The sequence below is a fragment of the Propithecus coquereli genome, unplaced genomic scaffold, assembly GCF_000956105.1.
Source record: "Propithecus coquereli isolate 6110/MARCELLA unplaced genomic scaffold, Pcoq_1.0 Scaffold268, whole genome shotgun sequence".
NCBI lineage: Eukaryota > Metazoa > Chordata > Mammalia > Primates > Indriidae > Propithecus > Propithecus coquereli.
Genome location: NW_012148263.1, coordinates 577,030 through 602,666, shown reverse-complemented (window position 1 = coordinate 602,666; position 25,637 = coordinate 577,030). Strand labels below are relative to the sequence as shown.

General features: G+C 38.1%; 1 protein-coding gene across 1 annotated transcript in view; it reads right to left on the bottom strand.

Annotated features, from left to right (window-relative positions):
• ATP1B3 (ATPase, Na+/K+ transporting, beta 3 polypeptide) overlaps nucleotides 1–18,380 on the bottom strand; it is a 40,435-nt gene extending 22,055 nt beyond the window's left edge. Inside the window, exon 1 of the mRNA XM_012647431.1 lies at nucleotides 18,064–18,380. Within this exon, the coding sequence (XP_012502885.1) occupies nucleotides 18,064–18,172 (109 nt within the window). The 5' untranslated portion in view covers nucleotides 18,173–18,380. The remainder of the gene's footprint in view (nucleotides 1–18,063) is intronic.
• Between the last annotated feature and the right edge of the window lie 7,257 nt (nucleotides 18,381–25,637).

The window sequence follows — 25,637 nt, the reverse complement described above, 5'->3', positions numbered from 1 at the left end:
TACTCCTTTTACTTATTAAAAAAAGTTAACTGTAAAACAGCCTCAGGCAAGCCCTTCAGGAGGTATTCCAGAAAAAGGCATTGTTATCATAGGAGATGACAGTTCCTTGCATGTCAGTGCCCCGAAGACCTTCCAGTGGGACAAGATCTGGAGATGGAAGGCAGTGGTATCGACGATTCCGACGTCGTGTAGGCCTTAGCTAACGTATGTGTTTGTGTCTTTGTCTTTAACAAAAAAGTTTAAAAAGTAGAAAAGTTTTAAAATAGAAAAAAGCTTACAGAATAAGGATATAAGATTAAGAAAATATTTTTGTGTGGCTGTACACTGTGTTTTAAGCTAAGTGTTATTACAGAAGAATAAAAAATTAAGTTTATTAAGTATAAAAGTTACAATGAGCTAAGGTTAGTTTAGCATTGAAGAAAGAAAAATACTCCTTTCATAAATTTAGTGTAGCCTAAGTGATCAGTGTTACCAAGTCTACAGAGTATACGGCAATGTCCTAGCCTTCACACTCACCCACCCAGAGAAACTTCCAGTCCTGCAAGCTCCACTCATGGTTAAGTGCCCTATACAGGTGTATCTTTTTTTTTTTTTTAATTCAGGGATCTGTGGAACAAGTTGTACCTTTTTAAAAGTCTTTACACAGTATTTTTATTGTACCTTTTCTATGTTTAGATACAAATATTTATCATTGTGTTACAATTGTCTAAGGTGTTCAGCACAGTACCGTGCTGTCCAGGTTTGTAGCATAGGCGTGACAGGCTCTACCACACAGCCTAGGTGTATAGTAGGCTATACCATCTAGGTTTGTGTAAGTGCACTCTGTGATGTTCACACAACAAAATCTCCTAAGCACATTTCTCAGAACACATGACTGTACTTAATAGGAAAGGTCAAAAAGCAGATCTATTTTTGTCTGGTGCCTGGCAAGGTGAGGAGAGAGATGGATTACAAAGAGGGGCAAGAGGAAATTTTGGGGGTGATGAATACGTTCATTATTTTCATTAGAGTGATAGTTTCATGAGTATAATATTCGTATACACATATATGTGTCTGTCAAAACTCAAGTTGTACACGTTAAGTATGTGCAGTCTACTATATGTCAATTACACGTCAATGAAGATGTTAATAAAACGAAAACATGGTAGATGAGCTGACCTAGAGAGAAATGGTCAAGCTAAAGAAAAATTCAGTGAGCTGAAAGATCAAGCCAAGGTATTCTACAACACTGGGCAAAAAGACAGGCAGGAAATGTATAAACAATTGTTGACGTAAGGGGGACAGAACAGAAGTATTAGCAAATCTAACTGGAATCGCACAAGAAAAGGGAAGTGGTGTGAGGATGCTTACAGAAATAACAAACGAGTCTTGTATCTAGATTGGAAAAGTTGAAAAATACAGGAAAACATCCTATACCTAGACACAAACAGGTAAAATTTTAGAACACCAAAAATAAAGAGAAAATTTCTTACAGCTTCTAAAAGGATAAAACAGGTTACCTAAGGCAGAGAAATATGACTGGCATCAGACATCTCCCTGGCCAAAAATGAAACAATATATTCTAAACTGGGGAAAAATGACAGTAAACTAAAACAAACAAAGACATTTCCACACATACAAGGACACGGAAAATGTACTATCTTCAAATTCTACCTGAAGAATTGGTCATACAATAAACAAATTGAAAGCAACAGGAAAAAAAAATGCTAACAACCTAAGTGTCCTCAAACAAGGCAAACGAGAAATAAAATACATAATGGAAAACTATAAACAGTAGTTAAAAAGGAATGAAATAGATCTAAAAAATTCCAAGTGCAAAAAAGTAACCTCTGATTGATATATAGCATATGCTTAAATTTAAAACACTCAAGAGAGTTACAGAATCCTATTAATATATGGTACATGAGTGTTAGTTAATGGACCAGACACAAATCAAATCCATAAATAGTAGTAACCTCTGAATAGGGGAGGAAGGGATGGAGATGGGTGATGTAGTCAAGGAGGACTTGAGTTTTAGCTACACTGTCTTAATTCCCTCTATTTTTGAAGAAAAAACTACGTATCTGTTCAATTTAAAAAAAACAAGCTCATATACCAAATTTCAAAAAGTTACTATAATTGTATATTTTTTCATTTTTTAAGATTTTCTTTAAAAATCTAAGACAAAGAAGAAAAATACATAAAGCAATAGTGAGCAAAGAAACCAGTTAAGACTCACTGGTAACATCAAAATAAATGTTGAGGCCGGGCGCGGTGGCTCACGCCTGTAATCCTAGCTCTCTGGTAGGCCGAGGTGGGCGGATTGTTTGAGCTCAGGAGTTCGAAACCAGCCTGAGCAAGAGCGAGACCCCGTCTCTACTAAAAATAGAAAGAAATTAATTGGACAACTAAAAATATATAGAAAAAATTAGCCAGGCATGGTGGCGCATGCCTGTAGTCCCAGCTACTCGGGAGGCTGAGGCAGGAGGATCGCTTGAGCGCAGGAGTTTGCTGTGAGCTAGGCTGACGCCACGGCACTCTAGCCTGGGCAACATAGTGAGACTCTGTCTCAAAAAAAAAAATAAATAAAAATAAATAAATAAATGTTGATTTTAATTGCTTTTCCTTATTAGCTCTGAGGAATAATTTGCATACAATAAATTTCATCCATTTCAAGTATATAATTCCAAAGTGTTGAAGTGAAATCCCACTACATCGAAGATACAGAACATTTCCATCATCTCCAAAAGGTTCCTTGTGCCTCTCTGCAATTCACATGTCCTTCACCAGGCAGCCAATGATCTCCTCATCACTGTATTAGTTTATATTTTATATAAGGCTGAAATTTCAAATTTGTTTATATTCAGTAACAATGGGGAATTAAAATCCCAATACTGTGGAAGGCATAATGTAAAAGTAGTCAAATAATAAAAGACATTCTCAAAGTGGGTTTAAAAATGCACTAAATGCTGTTGGTAAAAGAAAACCTAAAATTAAAACACCAATGGTTACAAATAAACAGGAAAATAAAGGTCTTGGCTAACAAAAAGAAATGCAAATGTGGCATTATTATTGTAAACAATCTAGAATTCCAGTCAAAAAGCATAAGTAGGAATGAAGACATTTTATATTAATAAAAGTAAATGAAAACAGATCACGAAGGTTCAGCATAACAACCATGAACCTTCGCGATGTTAAGTAGCTTCAGATATATAAAGCAAAAGCAGAATTACAAAATTTACCACAATCATGAGTAGAGATTTCAACATACCTCTCTCTGAAATCCACAGATTGAGCAGAATAACAAAAAAGGACAGTATGTATTTTTAAAAGCACAACTAACAGTTATCTAACATATGTAAAACTTTCCAGTCACCAGAAAATATACTTTTTACAATATTGGAACATAGTCCCCAAACTGACCATGACTTAAATTACAAAAAACAAAAACAAAACAAAATTAAAAACCAAAAAACTTAAAAAGTCAAGGCCAAATTATCTAAAATAAAAATAAATATATTAGAAATGACTAAAAATCTAAATGGTATCTTAACCCTGTGATTAAAAAGGCAAAATGGAAATACTCAAAAATCAAAACAATAATGTAGTCAGAGCAGAACTCAAAATCCACAGCCTTAAATGCATGCACTAACAAATCAGTGAGGAAATGACAGATTATATAAGCTGAGATAACTGATTAAGAAAAGCCTGGAAAAGGTTGTTAAACTTGTGATAATGTTCACTTAAAACCATTACAATTTTTTTTCCCCCTGAAACAGTCTCGCTCTGCTGCCCGGGCTAGAGTGCCATGGCATTGGCCTAGCTCACAGCAGCCTCAAACTCCTGGGCTCAAGCGGATCCTCCTGCCTCAGCCTCCCGAGTAGCTGGGACTGCAGACATGCGCCACCATGACCAGCTAATTTTTTCTATTTTTAGTAGAGACCAGGTGTCACTCTTGCTCAGACTGGTCTCAAACTCCTGAGCTCAAGTGATCCTCCTGCCTCGGCCTCCCAGAGTGCTATGATTATATAAAGGCATGACCCACAGTGCCTGGCATACAATTTTTTAAAATGAAAGAAAAAAATAAGACAACAAAAAGATGAGCAAGAGACTGTAAAGAATATTTGCAGGTACAATAAATGCTTAACATTCAAGGTGTATCAAAAATTTCCTTTAACCAGTAAGAACACAACACAGAAGAAAAAATAAGGAAAAGATTGTATGCATCTCAAAAAAAAAAAAAAAAAAGAAAAGTGAGCAAACATAAAAATATACTCAGTAGTAGTTACTGGAGAAACTGCAAATGAAACCAACCAGATACCAGTATCCAATCAAAATGGAAAAAATTTTAAAGAGTGACAATATCCAGTGCTCAAAAAGTTGAAGGGATTGGGGGCGAGTGGGGAGGCAAGGGCAACATACATAACCTAAACATCTATACCCCCATAATATGCTGAAATTAAAAAAAAAAAAAAAGTTGAAGGGAAACAGGTACTTCTATCCACTGCTGGTGGAAGTATAAACTGGTACAGCATTTTTGGAGGAAAATCTATTAATAATAAAAATGAGCATGTACTATAAACTGGCAATTGCATTTCTCAGTTTATTTACTCTAGACAAATAGTTGTATATAATCACTGCAGCAATTTTTAAGAGAAAAACTGTAAACAATTTAAATATTCATAAAAAGAAATATATACATTCCATAGTGTTATCTGCAAACTGTGAAATATTCTGCAATGATTCAAAGGAAGGAGGCAAATCTATATATACTGACATGGAAACACAGCCACGACATATTAAGTGAAAATATCAAGTTCTGAAACAAACGATTTTCCTATTATTCACGTAAAAGTGGAAAAGATAAAACTACCTTGTTCCTACATATTCCACATATAACCACATATATATTTATACACATACACATAAATGCACTGAAAAAAGGACTGATCAGAAAACTGATAACCATCTGTAGGAAAGACTGAGACTGGTGAAGGTGGTCCAGAGAAACACACAAATGTATTCATACATTCTTTTTGCTCCAACATTCAATTAGGAATATTTACAAATGCACAGAAAAGTTGAATGAACTATAACAGTGAACATCCTTAAACCCACCTAGATTCTACAATTAAGATTTTACTGTATCTCATTTTTAGATGCATTTCAAGTTGCAAACAATACACTTTACCCCAAAATAATTCAGCATGCATATTAACTAAAATTGAGGGGAAAAATTATATTTAGTGAAATACACAAATCTCCAATGTACCATTAACTGGGTTTTGACAAACACATTTACCATATGATCCAAAGCCTCATTTAAGGCAGAGAACATCATCGTCACCCTGAAAGTTCGCTCAGGCCCCTTCCCTTCCCAGTCAATTCCCATGCCCATTGCCCCAATGCAATCACCATTCTGGGCTTTTTTCCAACATAGGTTAATTGTTTTAGAATTTCATATAAATAAAATCATATAGTATGTCCTCTCTTTGATAAAGCTTTCTTTCCCCTTCAGCTTAATTGTGAGAGTCATCCATGTTTTGTATATCTGCAGTTCATTCCCTTTTACTGTTGAGTAGTATTCCATTATGCAGACATACCAATTTGTTTATCCATTCTCCTGCTGATGGAAAACTGAGCTGTTTCCAGTTTGGAATTATTATGAATAGAGCTACTATGAACATTCTTGTACAAGTGTTTTTGTGAACATATGTTTTCATTTCTCTTGGGTAAACACTTAGGAGTAGAACTGCTGGCTCAGGGGGTACGTGTATATTTACTTTTACAAGAAACTGCCAGACCTTTATCCACAAGTGGACATACCACATACTACATTTTAAAAAGCATTACACAGTTTAACAGGAGTTATTCAGGGAAGAAGCTGAGGATAACGGCAGACTTATCATTCACATCTGTAGTGTAAAAATTCAAACCAATGATGTCACTTTTATTATGTCAAAAGAAAAAAGAACAAAGCCAAAAGTCCACATCCCACTTAAGACCAGTTCAGATTTCTTGAGTCAGCCTACATTGACCACTAACTCTAACTTCTAAAGCAAACCACGGCTACTGACTTTTTTGGTAAATAAAATATTGAAACATAGCCAGGCCCATTAGTTTATATATTGCCTATGGCTACTTTCAAGCTATAACAGCAGAGTTAAGTAATTGCAACAGACACCATATGGTTGGGAAAGCCTAAAATATTTATTATCTGGTCCTTTAAAGTTTGCTGCCTCCTATTCTAAAGCATTTATATCGGCTTTGTTTTTAATTTCAAAGTCACATTTGAAACTATCTCATACAACTTTTCTTTTATAGAGGAAACTAAGGCAAGAGATTTTGAATTATCTAAGCTTAGATGGAGATGTGGAACTACAATTTAGGTCTATATTCTGAGTTCCAGTCTGGTCATCTTTTCAGTATACAGGTGTACTTCTAAGATGCACCAAGTAGAAAAATATATGCCCCCAGGCTCACTGTTACTATGATGCCCTATCTGGAAATATCAAAATGATTCACAAATTTAGCAGACCAGAGTCATAGTGAGCTAAGTGATAGAATTATACCTTTATATAGAAAAATTAGCTGGGCGTGGTGGTGCATGCCTGTAGTGCCAGCTACAGGAGGCTGAGGCAGGAGCATTGGTTGAGACCAGGAGTTTGAGGTTGCTGTGAGCTATGATGACACCATTGCACCCTAGCCGGGGCAACAGAATGAGACTCTGTCTCAAAAAAAAAAAAAAATTATGCTTTTATGTACAATTTTCTCCACAAATAGGACTTTCACGGTGTGGAGCTATACCAATTAACCCACTACATTCTCAACTTTAGTCCAAGTAGTAGATGAATCTTTCAAAGCTGAAACTGATAAAATGTCAATTTGTTCATCAAAAAAAAAATAAATGCTTACTATGTGCTAGGTGCTGTACAGACGTAAAATGCACATATAAACCTTGCCTTCTGAGAACATCCAGTTAGTAGAAATAATATATATATTACATAAACAACTATAATCCAGGATACAAAGTTTTAGGTGTTATAGGAAATAAGTGGTATTATTTCTGCCTATGCATTTCAGAGAAGGTTCACGGCAGAGCTGGCACCCAAGCTAGGTCTGCAAAGTAGGGAAGAATATGCAGAAAAGGAAGACATGGGAGAGGAAACATGCAGTCATTCTAGATCAAGGGGCAGCAGATACACCAATGTGGCTACAACATGGAGTGTGATGGGGAAGGTGTAAGGTGGGAAATGATAGGTTATAGGCTGGAAACTTAGCTCCAAGCCAATATATAATAGCCTGGAACACCAGGCTGTCAAGAACTTACTTAAACTTTCTGAAAGCAGTGGGGATCCAAACAGTTTTGGGGTATGGGGAATAACATGATCAAAGCTGCAGCCTTAGAAATAACCTGATAGCAGTGGGGTCACACTGGTTTAGGTCACAACGATTCCAACTGATTCCTTGGATCTTTCTGGAGACGCATCAGGAGTTAAGAGCCCACTTTCCCCAGAGTCAACAATACTACACTTTTTTAAAGCAGTGGATAAAAGGTGGAAAGCCAATGCTCTATGTGAACTTGGAACAACTTTGAAAACATTACAAAAGATCTTCACTTGGTGCTTTAAGTTCTTAATCAGAGAGTTTATAAGAAAAGGAACTACCAGACCCTGATAAAGTGAGGACAGGGTCGGTGGAAATGTTAAGGGCTATGAAAATGAAATCTGGAACAAATGGCTAGGGTTATGAAGCCAGGAAAAACGAACATCCCGGCTGCCCTCTGAATGTATGCTTTCACAAGATGTGGGGAAGGAGGAAGTGGTGATTATGTCAGAGAAAATTAATTCCTGAATTAATTGCAGTAGTAGTAATGGGCGTGTGGGTTACACAGATTCAAGAGATGTAACAGAAGTAGAACCAGCACACTTTGGCCAGGTTTAGAGCTGTGGGGAGATGGCCACGCTCCCAGTAAAAAATTGGGTCCTTTAGGTAGGGGTCGTTGTAAAGGATAAGAAAATAATAGAAAATGGAAAATAATGGAAATAAAAGAATGTATAGAGATGAAGGTATAGATTTATAAAGATTATAGGCCAAGTGGATATATTTAGGGGGCCTTGGATCTTTTTGTCAATCACAAAAGGCCAAGAATGAAGTTTTATATGGGTGTTTATAGGTATAGTGACTAGTTGTCAGGGGTAATAGATTTATATAATAACAGGTAGTTTGTCTTAGGTTAAAAGTTTTTTAAAAGGCTCTTTTAGATCTCTTAACTAATTTTGTTTATGTGAATAAATGGTTATAAAATTTTTTAAAGACTAATTTTTAAGGTACATTTATTATTTAATACAAGGGTTAAATAGAGATATAGTGGCTCTATATTTTTTTATTAAGTTATTGTGTATTGAGATAGGTAGTCAGGAGTTTAAGTAGGAATTGTCCCTTGGGCTAATTGCTTTTAGCCACAGGTGTCTGTCTGTGGGCGGGCATTTTTTGATTAGTTTTTATTTTGTGGCTTCTAGAAGACCTGTTTTGTTTTCCAAAGTAAGTCAGAATTATAAGTGTTGAGAATTTTTGTAGTGTCATGTTGGGAAACAGCCGCTACTGATCTTTGAGATGTCCTCCTAAGGTGAAATAGTTTTTGATATGTAAATTAATGTTTATATATTTTTTTAGGGCAAAGTTCTGTAAAATTTCTGGCACCGTTTATGTCTCTAATATAGTTATATTAACTTATGGACCAACATAGAGCCTAAAGGACAGAAAGGATGGTGAAGCTGTTTTTAAAAATTTCAAATACAGGAGCAAGACAGAACTTCAACAGAGGAAGGAAAATAAGCTGTTTACCCGGTGATGTATATTATACTGGAGTTAAAAAAAAAGAGTTAAGACATCTAAGCCTCACTCTCTCAGGTTTGTGGGATATGCAGAATGCAACTGGGAAGAAACAGGGACCTGGAATCAGAGAAATGTTAACCAAGAACTAAAATTTGTGGATGATTTGTGCAATTTGTTTTATGAGAATGCTAGGAAAGAAGATAAATATTATTTGTAATAGCACCCTGTAGGGGAGAGAAGGACACTCTTAAATAAACCCCCATTAAATCTGAGAGCAAGTAAGTTAAAAAAAAAAAAAAAAGACTTTATGAGGTCCTCATAAAAGTAGTATAAGCTAAAAAGAGCAATAAAGCAGGAAGCAGAAGACTTAAATAATAATCCTGGTTCTGTTACTTTTATTAGATGCAGGACCCAGGCACATCACAAACCCAGCTGAGTCTAACAAGAAAGTGCAGTGGAATAACCTCTAAGCTTCTTCTGAGCACTGAACTTTTATGAAAACCTGTCAGTACTGTAGCCTCCCCTACCCTCAAAAAGGAAAATGTCCAAACCTTAGGGGAAGGATTATGCTATGGTACCATCAAACACTGTGAAGACATCATAAACAATGTTGCAGAAGATTAACTACATGGGAACATTTCATAATACTGCTCATTCATTCGACCAACTTTTATTATATTACTATTAAGTGCAAGGACAGGTGAGATGTTAGAGAATCAAAGATGAGCATAAGGCATGAATAAGAAGCTTACAGTAAACAGGCAAGAACAATATATTTAAAGTTATAAATGATATAATAGAAAAAGGTGCCATGGGATACACAAGAGCACTTAATCCAGTCTTAAGGCAAAGAGGAGTTGAAAATGTTTTCCAGAGGTCAGGCTATCTGACATCCAAGTAGCCAGGCTAAAGTGGAATATGGGAGACAGGCCCAGAAGGGGCAGGAAAGAACTATATGGAATGGCAGAGAGAGATGACAGGAGAGAAATAAGCCGGTGAGATTATAAAGAATTTGTATGTCATGATCAGGAGCCCTGAGACCAACGTAGATTTACATGAAGAGGTAGCTATGACTGAAGATTTTCTGATAGGCAGCCATATGATTAGATATGCAGATTTGGGAGTCCTGACAGAGATAATAACTAAAGCTGCCGGAATAGATCAATTCAAGCAGGAAGTGTGGAGAGTCACCACAAAGGTGAGGAAGAGAGTCAAGGATACACCCAACGCATCAACCTCCAGGAAAAAGGCAGAGGAATAAAGACATCCTCCCTAAATGGTACGTGATAGAACCAGGTATCCTACTGTATATTTAAAAACTTTCTTTGTATGTTTAAAAAATGTATTTATACATAGGAAAAAGATTCTTGAAATGTTAGCAGTGGCTATACTAAGTGGTTAAACATTACAGGTGATTTTACTTCAAAATCTACATAATAAATGCACAATTAGAAAACAGTAAATTTACCTTTCAGAGTTAAACAGGTGTTTTTCTTCTATTACATAATCAGTGTTAAATTAACTGTCCCTAAACATGATGATAAAATCATGCTAAAATTGTTATTATACAGATGCTAGTTTTAAAACTTCTTTTAATACTAGTTTAATTCTACAGAAAGAAAAAGTCAATTTCAAAGAAATCAAATTAATTTGGGGATGAGGAGAAGTTGCTCTTTGACAATATGAAAGCACATGCTACCACAATTACAATGGTATCCGTAACATAACAAATAAACGTAACCCCTTCCTCCCTTCCACTACAGGACTGCTTCCTGGACAGTCCAGGAAGTGCTGTCTGTCCTGCTGGGTGATGGCTATGTACCTGCCCTGCTCTGCTGCTACTGCCACCACATCCACCACTGACCTGCACTTACAGCCGGCACACAGGGTCAGGCAAGTCCTGCTACTTTCCCAACAGGTACACATTTTTGTAAGGTTTGTAAGTTTCTTTAATGCCACACTCCACAGAACAAAGAACGCCACTGTACAAAATTGTGTTGACGATACTGGGAAAATACACACACTTGCCCTCTCCCCCATAGTCACACACCCAAGATGGGATGGAGTCTGGTCCCCAAAGCATAGCATTTACTGAGACATGACCCAAAAGGTGAGTGAGAAAATGGCACTTCATGGACTTACAACAAAAGAAAAAGCACATGAACAAAATATATGTGCTAACAGTTTTGGACCAGAATCCTGACTATACTTGGAAATCAGTAATTCGAGTTTTAAGTTAATGTTAATATAAAGCATTTATTGACAGATAATCTTAATAAGAAAATGAACTGCAAAGAAGCCCACAAGTATATATCATTAAATGACAATGCATCATAGTTTTAAGGAGGAAAAAAAAAAAAATTCTGGCCTTGGACTCTGGAGGCCTAAGGCAAGGGTTGGGGAACCTGCAGCCTTAAGGCCCTATGTGGCCTTCTAGGTCCTTACGTGCAGACTTTTGACTGAATTCAGATTTTACAGAACAAATCCTTTTATTTTTATTAATATATTTTTGTTCATCTTTTGTATTTTTATTTTATTTTTAAAATGAACATATTTAAAATACTAAAGAATAAAATAAGTTTCAACGAAATAATCCTCCCAGAAGGGCTAAGTTGATGGCTGCTATGCTCATGACTTAGTTCTACTTCCTCCACCTGACTGGCACCACTACCACATAAGGCTGGTTGGCAAGTGTTTAGAGTGGTCGAGTATACCAGTCTGTTATCAGCTTTTGACAACAGTGCACTGTGTTTCTGTTCGAAGTGGAATTTGTGAATAGTTGCACAGCTCGACTGTATTTTTTAATTCTGTCTGCTTAACAGCCCATCATGTCAAAGAAGACCAAGAGAATGATGAAGGAAGAAAACAAATTTTTAATGAGGATTGGGAACTGCAATATTATCTCGTTTCTGCTAAAGATAAGATGATTTGCTGGCTTTGTGATACTGCAATAACATTAAAGAAAGTCAATGCTCATCATTGTAGTCCTCGTAAGGACTACAAATATTTTAAATTGGAGAGGTGTGAAAGATTGCACTGCAAAAATTAAAAGATGAAAAGCAAAAGCAAAGACAATTTTTCAAGCAGCAATAAGCCTGGGAAATAATGCCACTGAAGTAACTTGAAAGTAGCCTGTATACTCAGGGGGAGAAAGGGAAGCCATTCAGTGGTGTAGAAATTGTGACAGAATGCATTGTCAAAGTTGTAGGAAGCTTAGATCCTAATAATGTTTCCAAGTACCAACACCTGCCTCTTTCAAGGAGACCCACAACTGATTGGCAGCATGAATTAGCCTTCGACTTAAGAGAACAACTTCACGCAATACTTCAAAAGGAAAATATACATTATTCAATGGCGCGGGTTTTATATTAATACTTCGGGTCATAACAGAAGATTTTCTTTGCTACAAAGAGTTACTCACTTTGGGTACTCATGCAAACAGAACATGGGGAATAGGTATCTTTGACGACTTTCGAGATAAATTTCATGAAGCTGGACTGAATTTGGTAGATTTAGCGAATGTATGTACAGACAGCATACCTTCCATGACAGGAAAACATGAGGGGTTTATTGCACAGATAAAAAAAAGTATTAACAGATCTGGATGCTCTCATTTCTTTTCATTGTATTTTGCATCAGCAAAATCTCTGTGCTACAGCTACTATTTTAAGTGACATTTTGCAATAAGTTATAAGCATTGTTAACAATATTCATGCAAATGCAACGAGGCATTCTCAGTTTCTGCCAGTTTTGTAACATGCTAAAGTTGACCAGTGAGGTATTCAGTGTGGATTTGCCATATAATTCTAAAGTGCATTGGGGGGACAGGTGTTAGTTAGCCAAAATTTTATCTCTGTGAGAACAGCCAGTTAAATTTTATGAAGAACAGAATCAGCAATGTGAATTATTGAAAGAAGATTTCTATAGGAATGCAGCATTTCTGTGTCATATTGTATCACGTCAAATCAAAATAACCCGGGTATTTCTTTGCAAGATAAAACTAAGTCTATACATGATATGTGGCAAAAAATCCAAGCATTTTGAAAAAAGCTATCTTTTTTCAAATCACTTCTTCTTCAAAAGGAAATTTCAGATGAACATTTTCCCCAGTTAGCAAAGGTCAGGAAATGAGCAGGATATACGTGAATCATTTGAAGAATACACAGCTGTTACACACCTATTAATTGGAGAATACAATGAAAGGTTCACTGACTTTGAGAATCATGACATCATTCAAATTAGCATTTCAGCCTCACCTAGTTGATAACACCAAGCCACACCTAAAGAATTACAGATGGCATTGATTGAGCTCTCAGTAGAGGATTGGCTAAGAAAGATCCAATTGAAATATGGAAAAATGCAGTAGAACACCCATGCTTTCAGCAACATGCCCGGAAAATGCTTTCTTGCTTTTCAATCACTTATTGCTGAGAATCTACATTCTACTACCTAACCCATATCAAAACGTCCTTAAGGTCACTAATGACTGATACCCATCTACAGGATCAACTGAAACTGCTGACCTTCAGGCTGCAACCAAATATTCACATGCTTTCCAACAAAAGGAGACACAACAAAGTCATTAAAAGGTTACTTAACTTTAAGATTAACAAATAGTTTTCATTTATTGAAATTATTAAGTACACAGTAGTTAGATTTTTACAAAATAACGTACATTTTTAAGTAAATCTAATTGAAGTTTCTTGAATGCCACCTTATTTGATTACAGCTAAATTAATGCAGCCTTCCACCATGAAAAGGTTCCCCATCCCTGGCCCACTCACTGAGTGAATTTTGGAAATCGGACAATTTGTAGGTTCAATTTTTTCACCTATGAAATGAGGACATTGGGCTAGATTAGGTGTCTTTCAAGATTTTAAAATTATGATCACAGTAAGAAATACATTTTACATCAGGGTATCTGTATATACAAAATACACAAAACTTTCCTGAAACAACACTTTTCCTTAGGTAGAAGAAATTTATATATTTACTATGCTATTTCACTATTTAAAAATGTTAATGGCCCACTATCTATAGTTTAAATAACAGCAGATGATCTCCAAGCTTCACTACTTTGACTCTAATTATACTTAATGCACTTAAGTTATTTAATATTTGCAACATCAGCCACTAGGTGCTAAGTTTCACTACTTTGACTCTAATTATACTTAATGCACTTAAGTTATTTAATATTTGCAACATCAGCCACTAGGTGCTAAGTTTCACTACTTTGACTCTAATTATACTTAATGCACTTAAGTTATTTAATATTTGCAACATCATCCACTAGGTGCTGAGTTTCTTTTGTCCTGTGTTTTCATAAACAGCAGCTACTTATTACTGATGTGTACTTACTGTTCAGTTTGAGAAACCAGCTCCAGGTACACTTGGATAACCTACCTAGTCTATTGTAGAAGGTTGTTGTGAAAACCGAATGCGGTAATTTGTGTGTATGTAAGCATTTTGAAATTGCTGTAGCCATGTGTAAGGTACTAGCCAAATATACAGTGAAATAGTTACTCAAAATCTTTATATAGCTGTTTCAAATAAGGCAATGTGATGTAACATGCAATATTTTCACTTTATTCCAAATGTAAAGAGCAAAATTGCTTTTTAAATATGTGTGCTTCTTAATGTATTTAATGCCCCTGGAAAGGAACCTCAGCCAAAATGGGACGAACATACTAAAGACTTAAATGTAAAAAATAAAACCAGAAAACATCTTAAACAACTGTCTTTACAAAATCTTGTGGGTTAGAAAATCTTTCTCTACATATCAGCAGATCCAGCAACACTATAATGTCAAAAAAAAGATGCAATTTTTTTTCTCCCACCGCCTACATTAAATTTATGATTTAAAAAAGTAAAAAGACAACTGGAAAAAAACATTTACACAAATGAAAAAGGGCTTTTTTTCTTTTTAAAAAAAGCTGCTACCAACAAATGTAAATTTTAAAAGAGATAACACAGGTAAGAATAGCTTCAGTGTTGATGAAGGTAGGAGACATCACTATACACTGTTGGTGGGAGTATAAATTGACAGAAACTTTCCAGAAGGCACTATGACAATATGTTTTCAAAATGTAAAAGGTACATATGAAATGGCCTGGAAATTCCACCAGTACAAACATATCCCAAGAAAATAAATTTGCAAGAATGTATATGCACGAATGAAGCAAATGGAAGGAGGACTAATACATACAAATAATGAAGAAAAAAAATCACAGCACATCTAACTATACAATGGAACTCTAGTCAACTACTAAAATGGTGACATTAGGCAGGCTCAGTGCCCACCTATAGTCCCAGCTACTCAGGAGGCTGAGGTGGGAGGATTGCTTAAGCCCAGGAGTTTGAGTCCAGCCTGGGACCATAGTGAGATTCTCTCAAAAAAATTTTTTAATTCAAAAAAAATGGTGATATAGATCTTTATTAACATGAGAAGATACTCACAATATACTCAGAAAATTATAAAACACTTACTGTATGATCTTTCCACAAAACTGTGAAATCAAACGTTACACACATTTCAGAAAGATATGTATGAAATGTTAATAGTATTTCTGAGGTGATGAGATCAAGCAGCTAGCCCATACAGTGCCTTCATGAGAATTAGAAAAAAGGTACCTCTCCTGGCAGACATATCCCCACGGGCGCATAGCTCTCCAAACTGGTCTTGCCTTTGTGAGAATTAGAACAAGGTGCCCTTCTCTAGGCAGACCCAGCCACCCTGTAGAGTACACAGCCTCACGGGCTGAGTATGGATTTCAGCCCCTCTTACCACTCCCTCACAAATCCTTAGAGGGATGCCCTTGTGTTGCGATAAAATTATGGACAATTTCCACCTATTTTATGCCATTCTGCACTGGCTTACTATTATTAGGATAAACAGAGATTTATTATTCACTGATAAGATTAATACTTATAATCAATTTTGAAAAGAGATCTTGCCTCTAGCCTTCCAAAACTAATCTCAACTGTACTTGTACTACTTTTAGTTTTTTTGAGACAGAGTCTTGCTCTGTCACCCCAAGTAGAGTGCAGTGGCATCATCACAGCTCACTGTAACCTTACACTCCTGGGTTCAAGCCATCCTCCTGCCTCAGCCTCCCCGAGTAGCTGGGACTACAGGTGTATGCCACCAAGCCGGGCTAATATTTGTATTTTTAATAGAAGGGGCATGTGCCACCAAGCCTGGCTAATATTTGTATTTTTAATAGAAGGGGGTCTCGCTCTTGCTTAGGCTGGTCTGGAACTCCGGAGCTCAAGCAATCCTCTCACCTTGGCCTCCCAGAGTGCTAGGATTACAGGCATCATCTGTAATCACGTTATCACAGGATAACCGTACCTGGCCTACTTATATTACTTTTACAGCCCTTAAACACTGCCCTACACTTTATAATTTGCACACATTATCTATACAAATGCATACAACCAATAAAATCTCTGCCTGAGATCATACAAAACAAAAGTTAAAGAGCATTATCTGCAGTAAGAAATGTCATTCTAACACAAGGTGAAGCTACCCGGTACAGGAAATGAGAAAGCACTGAAAAAGGGAGAAAGGTAGGTAGGTATAGCTATAAAAATTAATTCCTCTCCACTGCTCAGAAATTTCTTCAGCAAAAAGTTGGTACACTCCAGAAACAAGCAGTTAAGATTTATAATTGTTCATCATTTTGTTCCATTTAACTCTGGATGCAAGATCTATGCAGGGGTGGGGGAACCTGCGGCCTTGCGGCCACATGTGGCCTTTTGTATCCTTTGTATCCTTCAGTTCTGCCTTTTGATTGAATCCAAATTTTACAGAACAAATCCGGATTCGGTCAAGGGGCCGCACTTGGGGGTAGGCAAGACATCTGTAAAATAATACAACCGCTGGAGCAGGATTAAAGAACTGGGTTCTTTTCCTGGCTTTGTGGAATATGTAATTTTACACAAGGCAAAAATCACAACCTCTCTGGGTCTCATTTTTCTCATCTCTAAAATGGGGGTGGGGCTAAAAAAACCTCCAAAGTCCCTTTCAGCTTGTGATAGAACTTGAGTCGCCCTCCCACCCTGGAGGAGCCCATCTCAGTCAGCAGCAACAGTTTATTTTCTGAGTCATAGCTAATTTACTCTCTTCATGCTTCTCTTAAAAATGTCGTGGCCAAATAGTTCTAAACTTTAGAAACTTATTCCCACTTAGAAAAAAAGGTCTGTCAAGACCCACCAATAAAATATTTTTCAAAAGTTTAAAAAAAGGTAAAATGAGTTTACTTAAGTATAACGACACACAAAAAAACAAAGCTCTAGTCCGTATTCAGACATTAATACAACTTTTCAAAAAAAAGGCATCCTAAAGCAGCACCACACTTGTATATGGTTTAAATATTTCTTTTAAAACAAAGAGCTCACGCACAGAAAAAGCTGCTAACATACAACCATCGCTCAGATGTTTTGAAGGCACAGAAAAAAACTGCGCTGCTCAGACAGGATTTACTTTCCCCCAAAGAAGCAAGTTTGAAAAGAAAACCTCGGTAATTAAAAAGGAATTAGGGAGGAACCAATCTTTTTAAGAACCTTTTACTGTCCAAATTCAAGTGCGTTTTCATGTACAATGTACCTCTGTGATTAACCCACCGCTCCACATTCATGCAACCCACACCCACACTTAACACTCACTCGCACTCTTCCGACCAGTCGGGGTGGCAGCGTGGACGAGTCACAAGATAGCGGCGGGAGTGGAAATTTCCTCTCCCCAGGCGTGGGGCAGGGTCTGGCTTCCCCGAACCGCTCGGCGGGCTGGGCGCCTCCGCCAGGGCCTCCGCCGGCCGGCGCGCTCCGTACAAAGGAGGCCTGGGCGATCGGCCTCCGCACGCTCAGGGCCCGGCCCGGGCAGGGGTCCCCGGTTTCCGGCGCTGCTCGGGGCTAGAGGCCCCAGCAGCACGTGCGCCTTGCTCCAGGCCGGGAGGAAGGAACCGGCGCGGTGCGGCCGGGGATGCCCCCGGGCCCCACTGCCTCTGGAGCGAGCGGCAGCCAGTCCCGCCGGCCCGGCGAGAAATGAATGGGGCCGCGCTCCGCCGCCGGCGTTAGAGTCGGGAGGTCCGGAGCCAAAGCCCCGCGGGCGGCGGAGGCCGTGGCGGCTCCTGGGGCCGCGGTGTGGGGAGCCGCGTCCCGCCTTTCCTTCCCCACCCCACTCCGCCCCGCCCGACGCCCCCAAGACCGCGGCCGGCCCCGGGCGCCCAACCGCCGCCCGCTCACCCCAGCTCTTGGCAGTGCGCCCCAGGAACTCTCCGGTGGTCGGGTTGTAGAGGAAGAGCTTCCACTCGGACACGCTCTGGTTGAAGGACTTTTTCTCTTTCTTCGTCATGGTGTGTGTGCGGACTGCGAGGGGAGCAGCGGCCGCGGGGGTGGAGGCGGCGGGGAGCGCGGAGGCGCCTCCCGGCTAGCGGCGCAGCCCGGCTACAGCAGCGGAGGGTGGGACGGCCGAGGACACCTCCTCGTTACCGGGAGCACTCGAGCCGACTGCGCCGCGCCGCGCCGGGCGGCCGCTCGGGCCGCGGGAGCCTGACGTCTCCGCTCGCCGCAGCCAATCCCCGCGCCGCTCGGCCCGCGCCGCCGCCGCTACCGCCTCCCGCCCGCGGCTGGGGCGCAGCCCGAGGCAGCCAAGACGCCCCGCCCCGGCCCGGCTCGGCCCGCCCCGGTCGAAGGGAGCCAGAACTACGTGTAGCAACGTTTAAGAATCATAAGGGCTTGATAGCAAGTACATTTGTAATAATAAGCAAAAGGTGGGCGTCCCGACCCGCGGGTTTCTCAGAAGGGCCGCGTTTCCCGGACGCGCCCAGGCCCTGGGGAGGGGCTGCCTGCGGCGGCGCGGACGAGGAGAGCACGGAAACGACTCCAGTCGGCCCGAGTCATCCTCGTCGAGGAGGGGACTTACCCACCCCATCCCCGACTGCCTCCCAAACCGTCTCCAGGAGTTCTCCTCTGGGCTCTATGACGTTTCGAAAAGATACTCTGCCGTAGGATCTCGTGAGGGTATTATAGTGCATATTAATTACACGCCGCTGCTCAGAGAATGTCCTTACTTGGCTCTTTTGAAGTATTTAACCGGGAATCTCGGGTCAATGGGAATTTCATTCTAAACATGCCAGTGTTAATGAAATGGAGTATAATTTTTCTCCAGATTCAGTTGAATTTATTAATGGAATCAATATACATGCTTTCCTAAGGTTCCCGTCAACCGGAAGACGTCTGCTTCTGCTCAGACACTCCAATTCTTAATCTGCAGGAAATCAATACTTCATTTAGTGTTAATGCCTAAGTAATGTTACCGGCTTTTCGTCTTTTCCGCTGGAGTGGACGCTCGCTTGGGCGCAGCTGAGAGTGCAGTCAGCGTTTTCCTACGCGAGAGGGAGCTGAAGAGTACGGTGCTCTCGGACTGGAGCGGCAGGAGAAAAAGACTTAAATAAGCGTTTGGGCAGAAGGTGCGTTTTTTAGAAAAAAGAAATGGAGCACTTTTCTGTTTTATTAGCAAATAAAAATTATGAATGGAGAAATGTAGCACACACCTTATTGTTTGGAATGATCCTTCCGGAAGTTTAAACACAGCTCGCAAATGCTTTATAGGAGTAAATGGATTAAGAAAGTCATCTTTTTTCCTCGCTTATTATCAAAGCAAGAAATTATGAATTATGCCTTCCACAAATGGAAAAGAGGTAGAATATATTCTTATAAAGTAATTTTTTTTGTGCTTAAGGAAGCTAAATTTGTAGTTATGAACTTGGAAATGATAACCAAAATCCAATTACTTTTTGAGCTTATGACACCAAAAGATTTGTAGAAGTGTTTTGGAGAGCTTGGCATGAAATTAATATTAGAAATAGCAAAATACCATGCAAGCAGACTAGAATGCATTTCTTTCGATCATAGGCAAGGTTGAAACAGAACTAAGGAATGGAAGTAGTTAACTATTTTTATCTCGTTAATATAACGGCAAGTTAGAGGAGAGCTGAAAGACTGCTAGAGTTGATAACAGGCTTTTTAGTTTGGGTAAAAGGGAAGATACTGAGTCTGGAATGAAATATAAAACCCATCTGCTTTATTTTGTGTGTGTGTGCACTAATAACAAGCACACTTTGAGAAATAATTACATGGCGCACACAAAACATAGTAAACAAAGACATTATCAGTCTTTCAAAGATATTGGTGCTGTCAAAGATTTGTAGTTTGTATATTTTTAGTATGACTTTCATATTATACTTAGAGCTTTGTGGTTTTCCAAATGAGAATTTAAATACAAATAGAATTCAGTAAGCAATTTTAACACCCATGACTAGTTCAGTACAGTAACTAGATCCAACAGATTTCAGTTTGGCAAAATTTTTACATCCTACTTCAAAACAGGGAAACTAGTTGTTACTCTGATATGTGATACTTGAGCATTACCTGAAAGAGAAAATACTGAGTATATTGGGAAATATCGGCCTACCAAGTATGAACAGATGAAATACCGAATTTAATCACAGTTGTGTTACCTGTAGGTTTATTTTACTATACCTAAGTTTCTCCTTTCTCTTTTTCTTTTTTTTTTTTTTTTTTTAGGCAGGGTCTCCCTCTGTTGCCCAGGCTAGAGTGCAGTGGCATCATCATCATAGCTCACTGCAAGCTCAAACTCCTGGGCTCAAGAGATCCTCCTGCCTCAGCCTCCCAAATAGCTGGGACTGTAAGTGTGCACCATCATGCCTGGCTGATTTTTATTTTTATTTTTGTGGAGATGAGATCTTGCTATTACCAGGCTGGTCTAGAACTCCTGGGCTCAAGCGATGCTCCCACTTCTGCCTCCAAAGTGCTGGGAGCCAGGGCATCTGGCCCTAAGTTTCTCTCTCTTTCCTTCCTCCTCCAAGTTTCTCTTTTAAAGGAGAAGTTACTTTGCTTGATAAAGTGCAGGATGCTCACTTAAATTTGAATTCCGGATAGATGATGGATAATTTTTTTAGTATATTTTCCATGAAATATGTGGGACATAGCTACTGTAAAAAATTATTTTTGTCTTTCTGAAATTCAAGATTAACTGAACATCCTGTATTTTTATTTGTTAAATCTGACAGCCCTATCTGTAGAAGACTTATAAATCCCATAGTAATAATAATGATCATTTATAAATAATTAACTAAGTCCTAGGCCCTGTACTACTTGCTTAGTGTGATTTCTTAATCTTCACAAATACCCTAATTGGGAGATATTTCTTCCCTATTTTTGTAAATGAGGAAACTGATGTTTAGAGAAATTAAGTAACTCACCCATGGTCAAAAAGCTATCAAATGACAGCACCTGGATTCAAATACCCATCTCTCCACCCCCACCCAATATTACCTCCACAGTGGACAATGGCAGAACTCTGGGGAAACTTCACAAAGCTGAATGAGGCAGAATGAGAGAGCACTTGTGGTCCACTCACTGGATATGCTCTCCAGACAGCAGAATCCATCTCCTACCTTCTATGGGCATAAAGAAGATAGTTTACTACAATGCTTAGTTTCATTTCTGAATTTTTGAATTTTGTGTACAGAAAAAAGTGTTGAGTTCTAGCAGTATCTTATTTATAACTTGATGTTATAGCTAATGTGACTGTAGTACCAAATCACCGAAAAGCCATTATTTGTCCCTCAGAGCATAGATACTAAGATTTCTTTAGAATTAGTTCTTCCCACAGCAGCAGACATAATTGTGTTGGCATTTTACTGTGTCTGAGAAACCCAGTCATGAATACATATCCCTCTTCACAAAGCAATGTCGTTTTCCACACAACTGGTTTTAATACTGAATGCTTTTAATAATCCTTTAACAAACAGCATTTCTATGTCCTTTGCAAATTAAAGGGCAGAACACTTGCATTTATTGATCATCTTAAATGAACCAGTGTTTGTGAAGCATGAACACAATATGTGGCACATGAACTCCTCTGTAAATGGTGTTTGTTGGGTTGTTGTCATTATAATTTTAAATACTGTCAACTGCTATGTTAGGTATTTTACAAAAAAGTTTATGATGTGATCCAACATAATTTAATTCATGAAAAATAAATTCAAATGACCAACTCAGTGTGAAAGATATTTACTTAATAATTTGGTTATAAAAATTTGCAGGAGTGGAGGTATAGGTGCAACAAGAATGGCAGAATATTGATTTATTGAAGCTGGGTGTGTGGGGGAGAAGAAACTTTTATCTGAGAAATATGTCCCCCGTTAAATTACCAGGCCCACAGAGGGATTGGAATGAAATAGTCACAGTCACTTCACTCCCCTTTTAACTAAATAATCACCTCTTGAAGCCACTTGCTATGCTGGTGGGGCACTAGACAACTGATTGCCAAGTAGCTGTAAAATGCCGTTTGTCCTATAGTTCAACAACAGATGGCCAACCACTAACCAAGGTTATTTTTGTAAACCAATGAGAATTCCTGATGAACAACTTATGGGATTGCCCCCCTCTCCGGATTCATTCTTTTTTCTTTAAATACTTCAGCCTCTCCTTTGTTCCCTGGAAGTATACCCTCATCCTTGGTCTAAATAAACTCTGTATATTAATTTTGCCTCAGCTTCTTTCTTTTAGGTTGACAAATGATAGGGTTTATTAGATTTTGTGTACTTTAGGTATAAATTTTCCATAATAGAATGTTTTTAAAAATTCAGGGCAAAGGATAACCAATTTTCTTGATACACATTTTTCTGGTTCAGATAGTTGAAAAATAAATAAAAGATGGTATAGATTTAATAATTTTCAAAGGTCTATTAAAAAAAAAGCTGACCTTATAGGAAACAGATAATTCATAAGAGATTTTTTTTTGTGTTCTAATTAGTGATCTTAGGAAAATTTGAGAAGCTATTGTATCCATAAGACAAGAAGTTGATTACACACACACACACACACACACACACACACACACACACACACACAATATATATTAGCAATCAGAGACGTGAAGGAATTATTGGAAATTAAAAATATAATTGCTAAAATTTTAAAAATCAGCATAACAGCTAAAAGAGAAAAGATCAGGGGAATCTCTCAAACTGTAAAGCAAAAAGACAAAGGGAAACAAATATTTTTAGAAGTCCAAACACACATTGGGTCAATTCAGGAAGGATGCTATTCAACTAAGAGTTCCAGAAGAAGATAAGAAAATATAGGAGAGAATATAATGAAAGATGAGAGAAATAATAGAAGAAAATTTACTATAGTTAAGGGAAGGACAGGAGTCTTCAGACTGAAAAAGTACACTGAGTACTAAGCAAAAGAAATAAAAATAGACATATTCAACCATAACCTTGTGATATTTTATGGTACATAAAGCACTAAGGATCTAAAACCTTTCAGAGAACAAAACAACAGGTCAACTACAACAGAATAAAAGTCTGATCAGCACGAGTCTTCCTGTCACTAACACGCAAGGGCCAGAAGACAGCGGAGCGCTGAGATTCATCACACCCAGCCAAGCTGCCGCTCAGGGTAAAATAAAGACATGCGCAGACATGTCAGAACTCAGAAAGTCTACTTCTCACTAGGCCTTTCTGAAAAAAATCAATTCAAGATAGTCCAGTAAAAAGAAAAAGGAAGCCAAGAATGAGAAAAACTTGGGATTCAAGAAATACTAGTACTAACCCAGGAGTGCACTGAAGGGCAGGCCTAGAATGACAGCTGTACAAGGCCAAGTGAGCAACTGGTTTCCAAAAGGGAAGAATGTCTGCAAGCAGAAAGTGGATTCCAGCCCACAAAGAGTAGGATTAAGATCCTGGATAAATTTAGTCATGTTGTGAAGGCATGTGCTTCTTCTGTTAAGAAGGAAAATGAAGAACAATTTAAAAAGAGCAGAAAACTGTGTTCAAAATATAAAGCAAATTAAAAGCAGTATTGCTTGGAGCAACTAATAGAGTGTTTGAGGATATTGATTATTCGACCCTGATGTTTGGAGCATCCTCTCTCTAGCGGCTCAACATCCTCTTTCTAGTTTCTCTTCTAATTGATGTACTTTGTTCTTCAGTGAATACTATTTCCATAATTAAAATAGTATAATTGCAGTTTATTGACTTTCAATACTTAGGGTCATCTGAATGACCAGTCATAGAACACAATGTAAATGGTATAAACTCTGACAATATGAAAGTAATACTGGAGCTGACAGAAGTCAAGAGGTCTATGGAGAAGAGGGAGAGTTGAAGGAAGAAAGTTAAGGAAAATGTGGAAGCATTCATCTCTTTTCATACAGTTAAGAGATAATGTTTAAAGATGGTAGAGCTGGAAGTAGGAGTTTATGTTCCTTAACATTGTAAATGTAGCCAATAGAATAACAAAATAATACTATGACCAACAAAATTTGAAATGGAGAGCAAAGGAGGACAGGATGTAAATAGCTCATTGATTGTGGCAGAGTTAATAGTGTTTAAAGTTGACTAATAAAAAAATAAGTCTATAAGCATGTTACAGCTAAAGAGAAAGTGACCAGATGAAATAAAAGTAGAAAGGATTGAAGGTCCTAGGTGTTTTTCCAGTGGGATGGAGGCAGGATACATGTACTTTTCGGTTTTAGTCCTTTTGTACTCTTTGATTTTTTAAAAATTGTGTACATGTTGTACTACTTTGACAGTTTATAGTAAGTGGTTGGAAAAAATGTGCTTTAGTGTAACTGGCTCCTCCCATTACAGACTCTGAGCCTCACAATTCATACCTGCAAACTTTTTTTCTCCTTAAAGGAAGATTTAATTTCTTTAGTAAGAACTAACATTTAAATACATTGAGTTACTAAGTATTAGGTGAAACCAAATGAAATTTTGACCCATGAAGACAGCAATTTCATGATTCAACTTAATATATGCTCTTTTCACTAAAGAAGTGCAAATGAAGCCAAAACCACAGTCCTGGACTGTTATATACCATACATTTATGTTTTTATATTGATTTTTCCACCTAACTAAAAATAGAGGTCTGTTAAAACATAAAACTATTTTCAGTCTTAGAAGGGGTTAAGACATCAGTCTCCAATAACTTTTGATTTACTTTGATTTGATATGTCAGTTACGGAGCAATTGCAAATTTAACTCAAATTTGAAATTATAAGGATGTCACATGAAGATATCTGTGAAATAATCAGGCCCCTTGGACATGTAATATGCCGAGATAATGCACACTACAGTCTTTCTATTTACTTCTTGTACGAAGAGCACTGACTCAAGAGGGCCAGGAAGAATTTCCTTGTGCAAGGGCACAGCAGACTGAAGAATGCTGTCTCAGGCTTTATCACTGTTTTACAACAAACCTTGAAAGTATTTGAATCTCAAAAGTTAGCCTAGACATTTTTTGTTTTTGAATAAGACTCAAATGCTCCTGCCGAATTTGAGTTATTTGATTCCCTACTCAAGAATCCTTCATAAATATTGTCATTCTAAACTTGACAATTTATTTCTGATTGTCACTGTGAAGGACTAAAAACTACAGAGGATGTATAGTTTCAAGTTATGGTTCTTGGCATTGTAGTAGGATGAGCATGTCTCATAAACTCTGAGATCACCAGGGAAGGGACCCTCCAAACCAGCTGGTCTGAGCCCCTCTGTTCATAGATTAGGAAACTGAGGCCTAGAGAGACTGAGAAATTTAGTCTATACAGACAGTTAATGAGATGCATAAAGTGAGACCCAATAGTGTTCTGTTCTTGGTAAGGCCTTCTTTCTATCATACTGTGCTGTTTCCTTAACTCAGAAACTCACCATCAAAAAATACGTGCTTAAAAAAATTAGTCTATGCCTATAGTCCCAGCTACTTGGGAGGCTGAGGCAGAA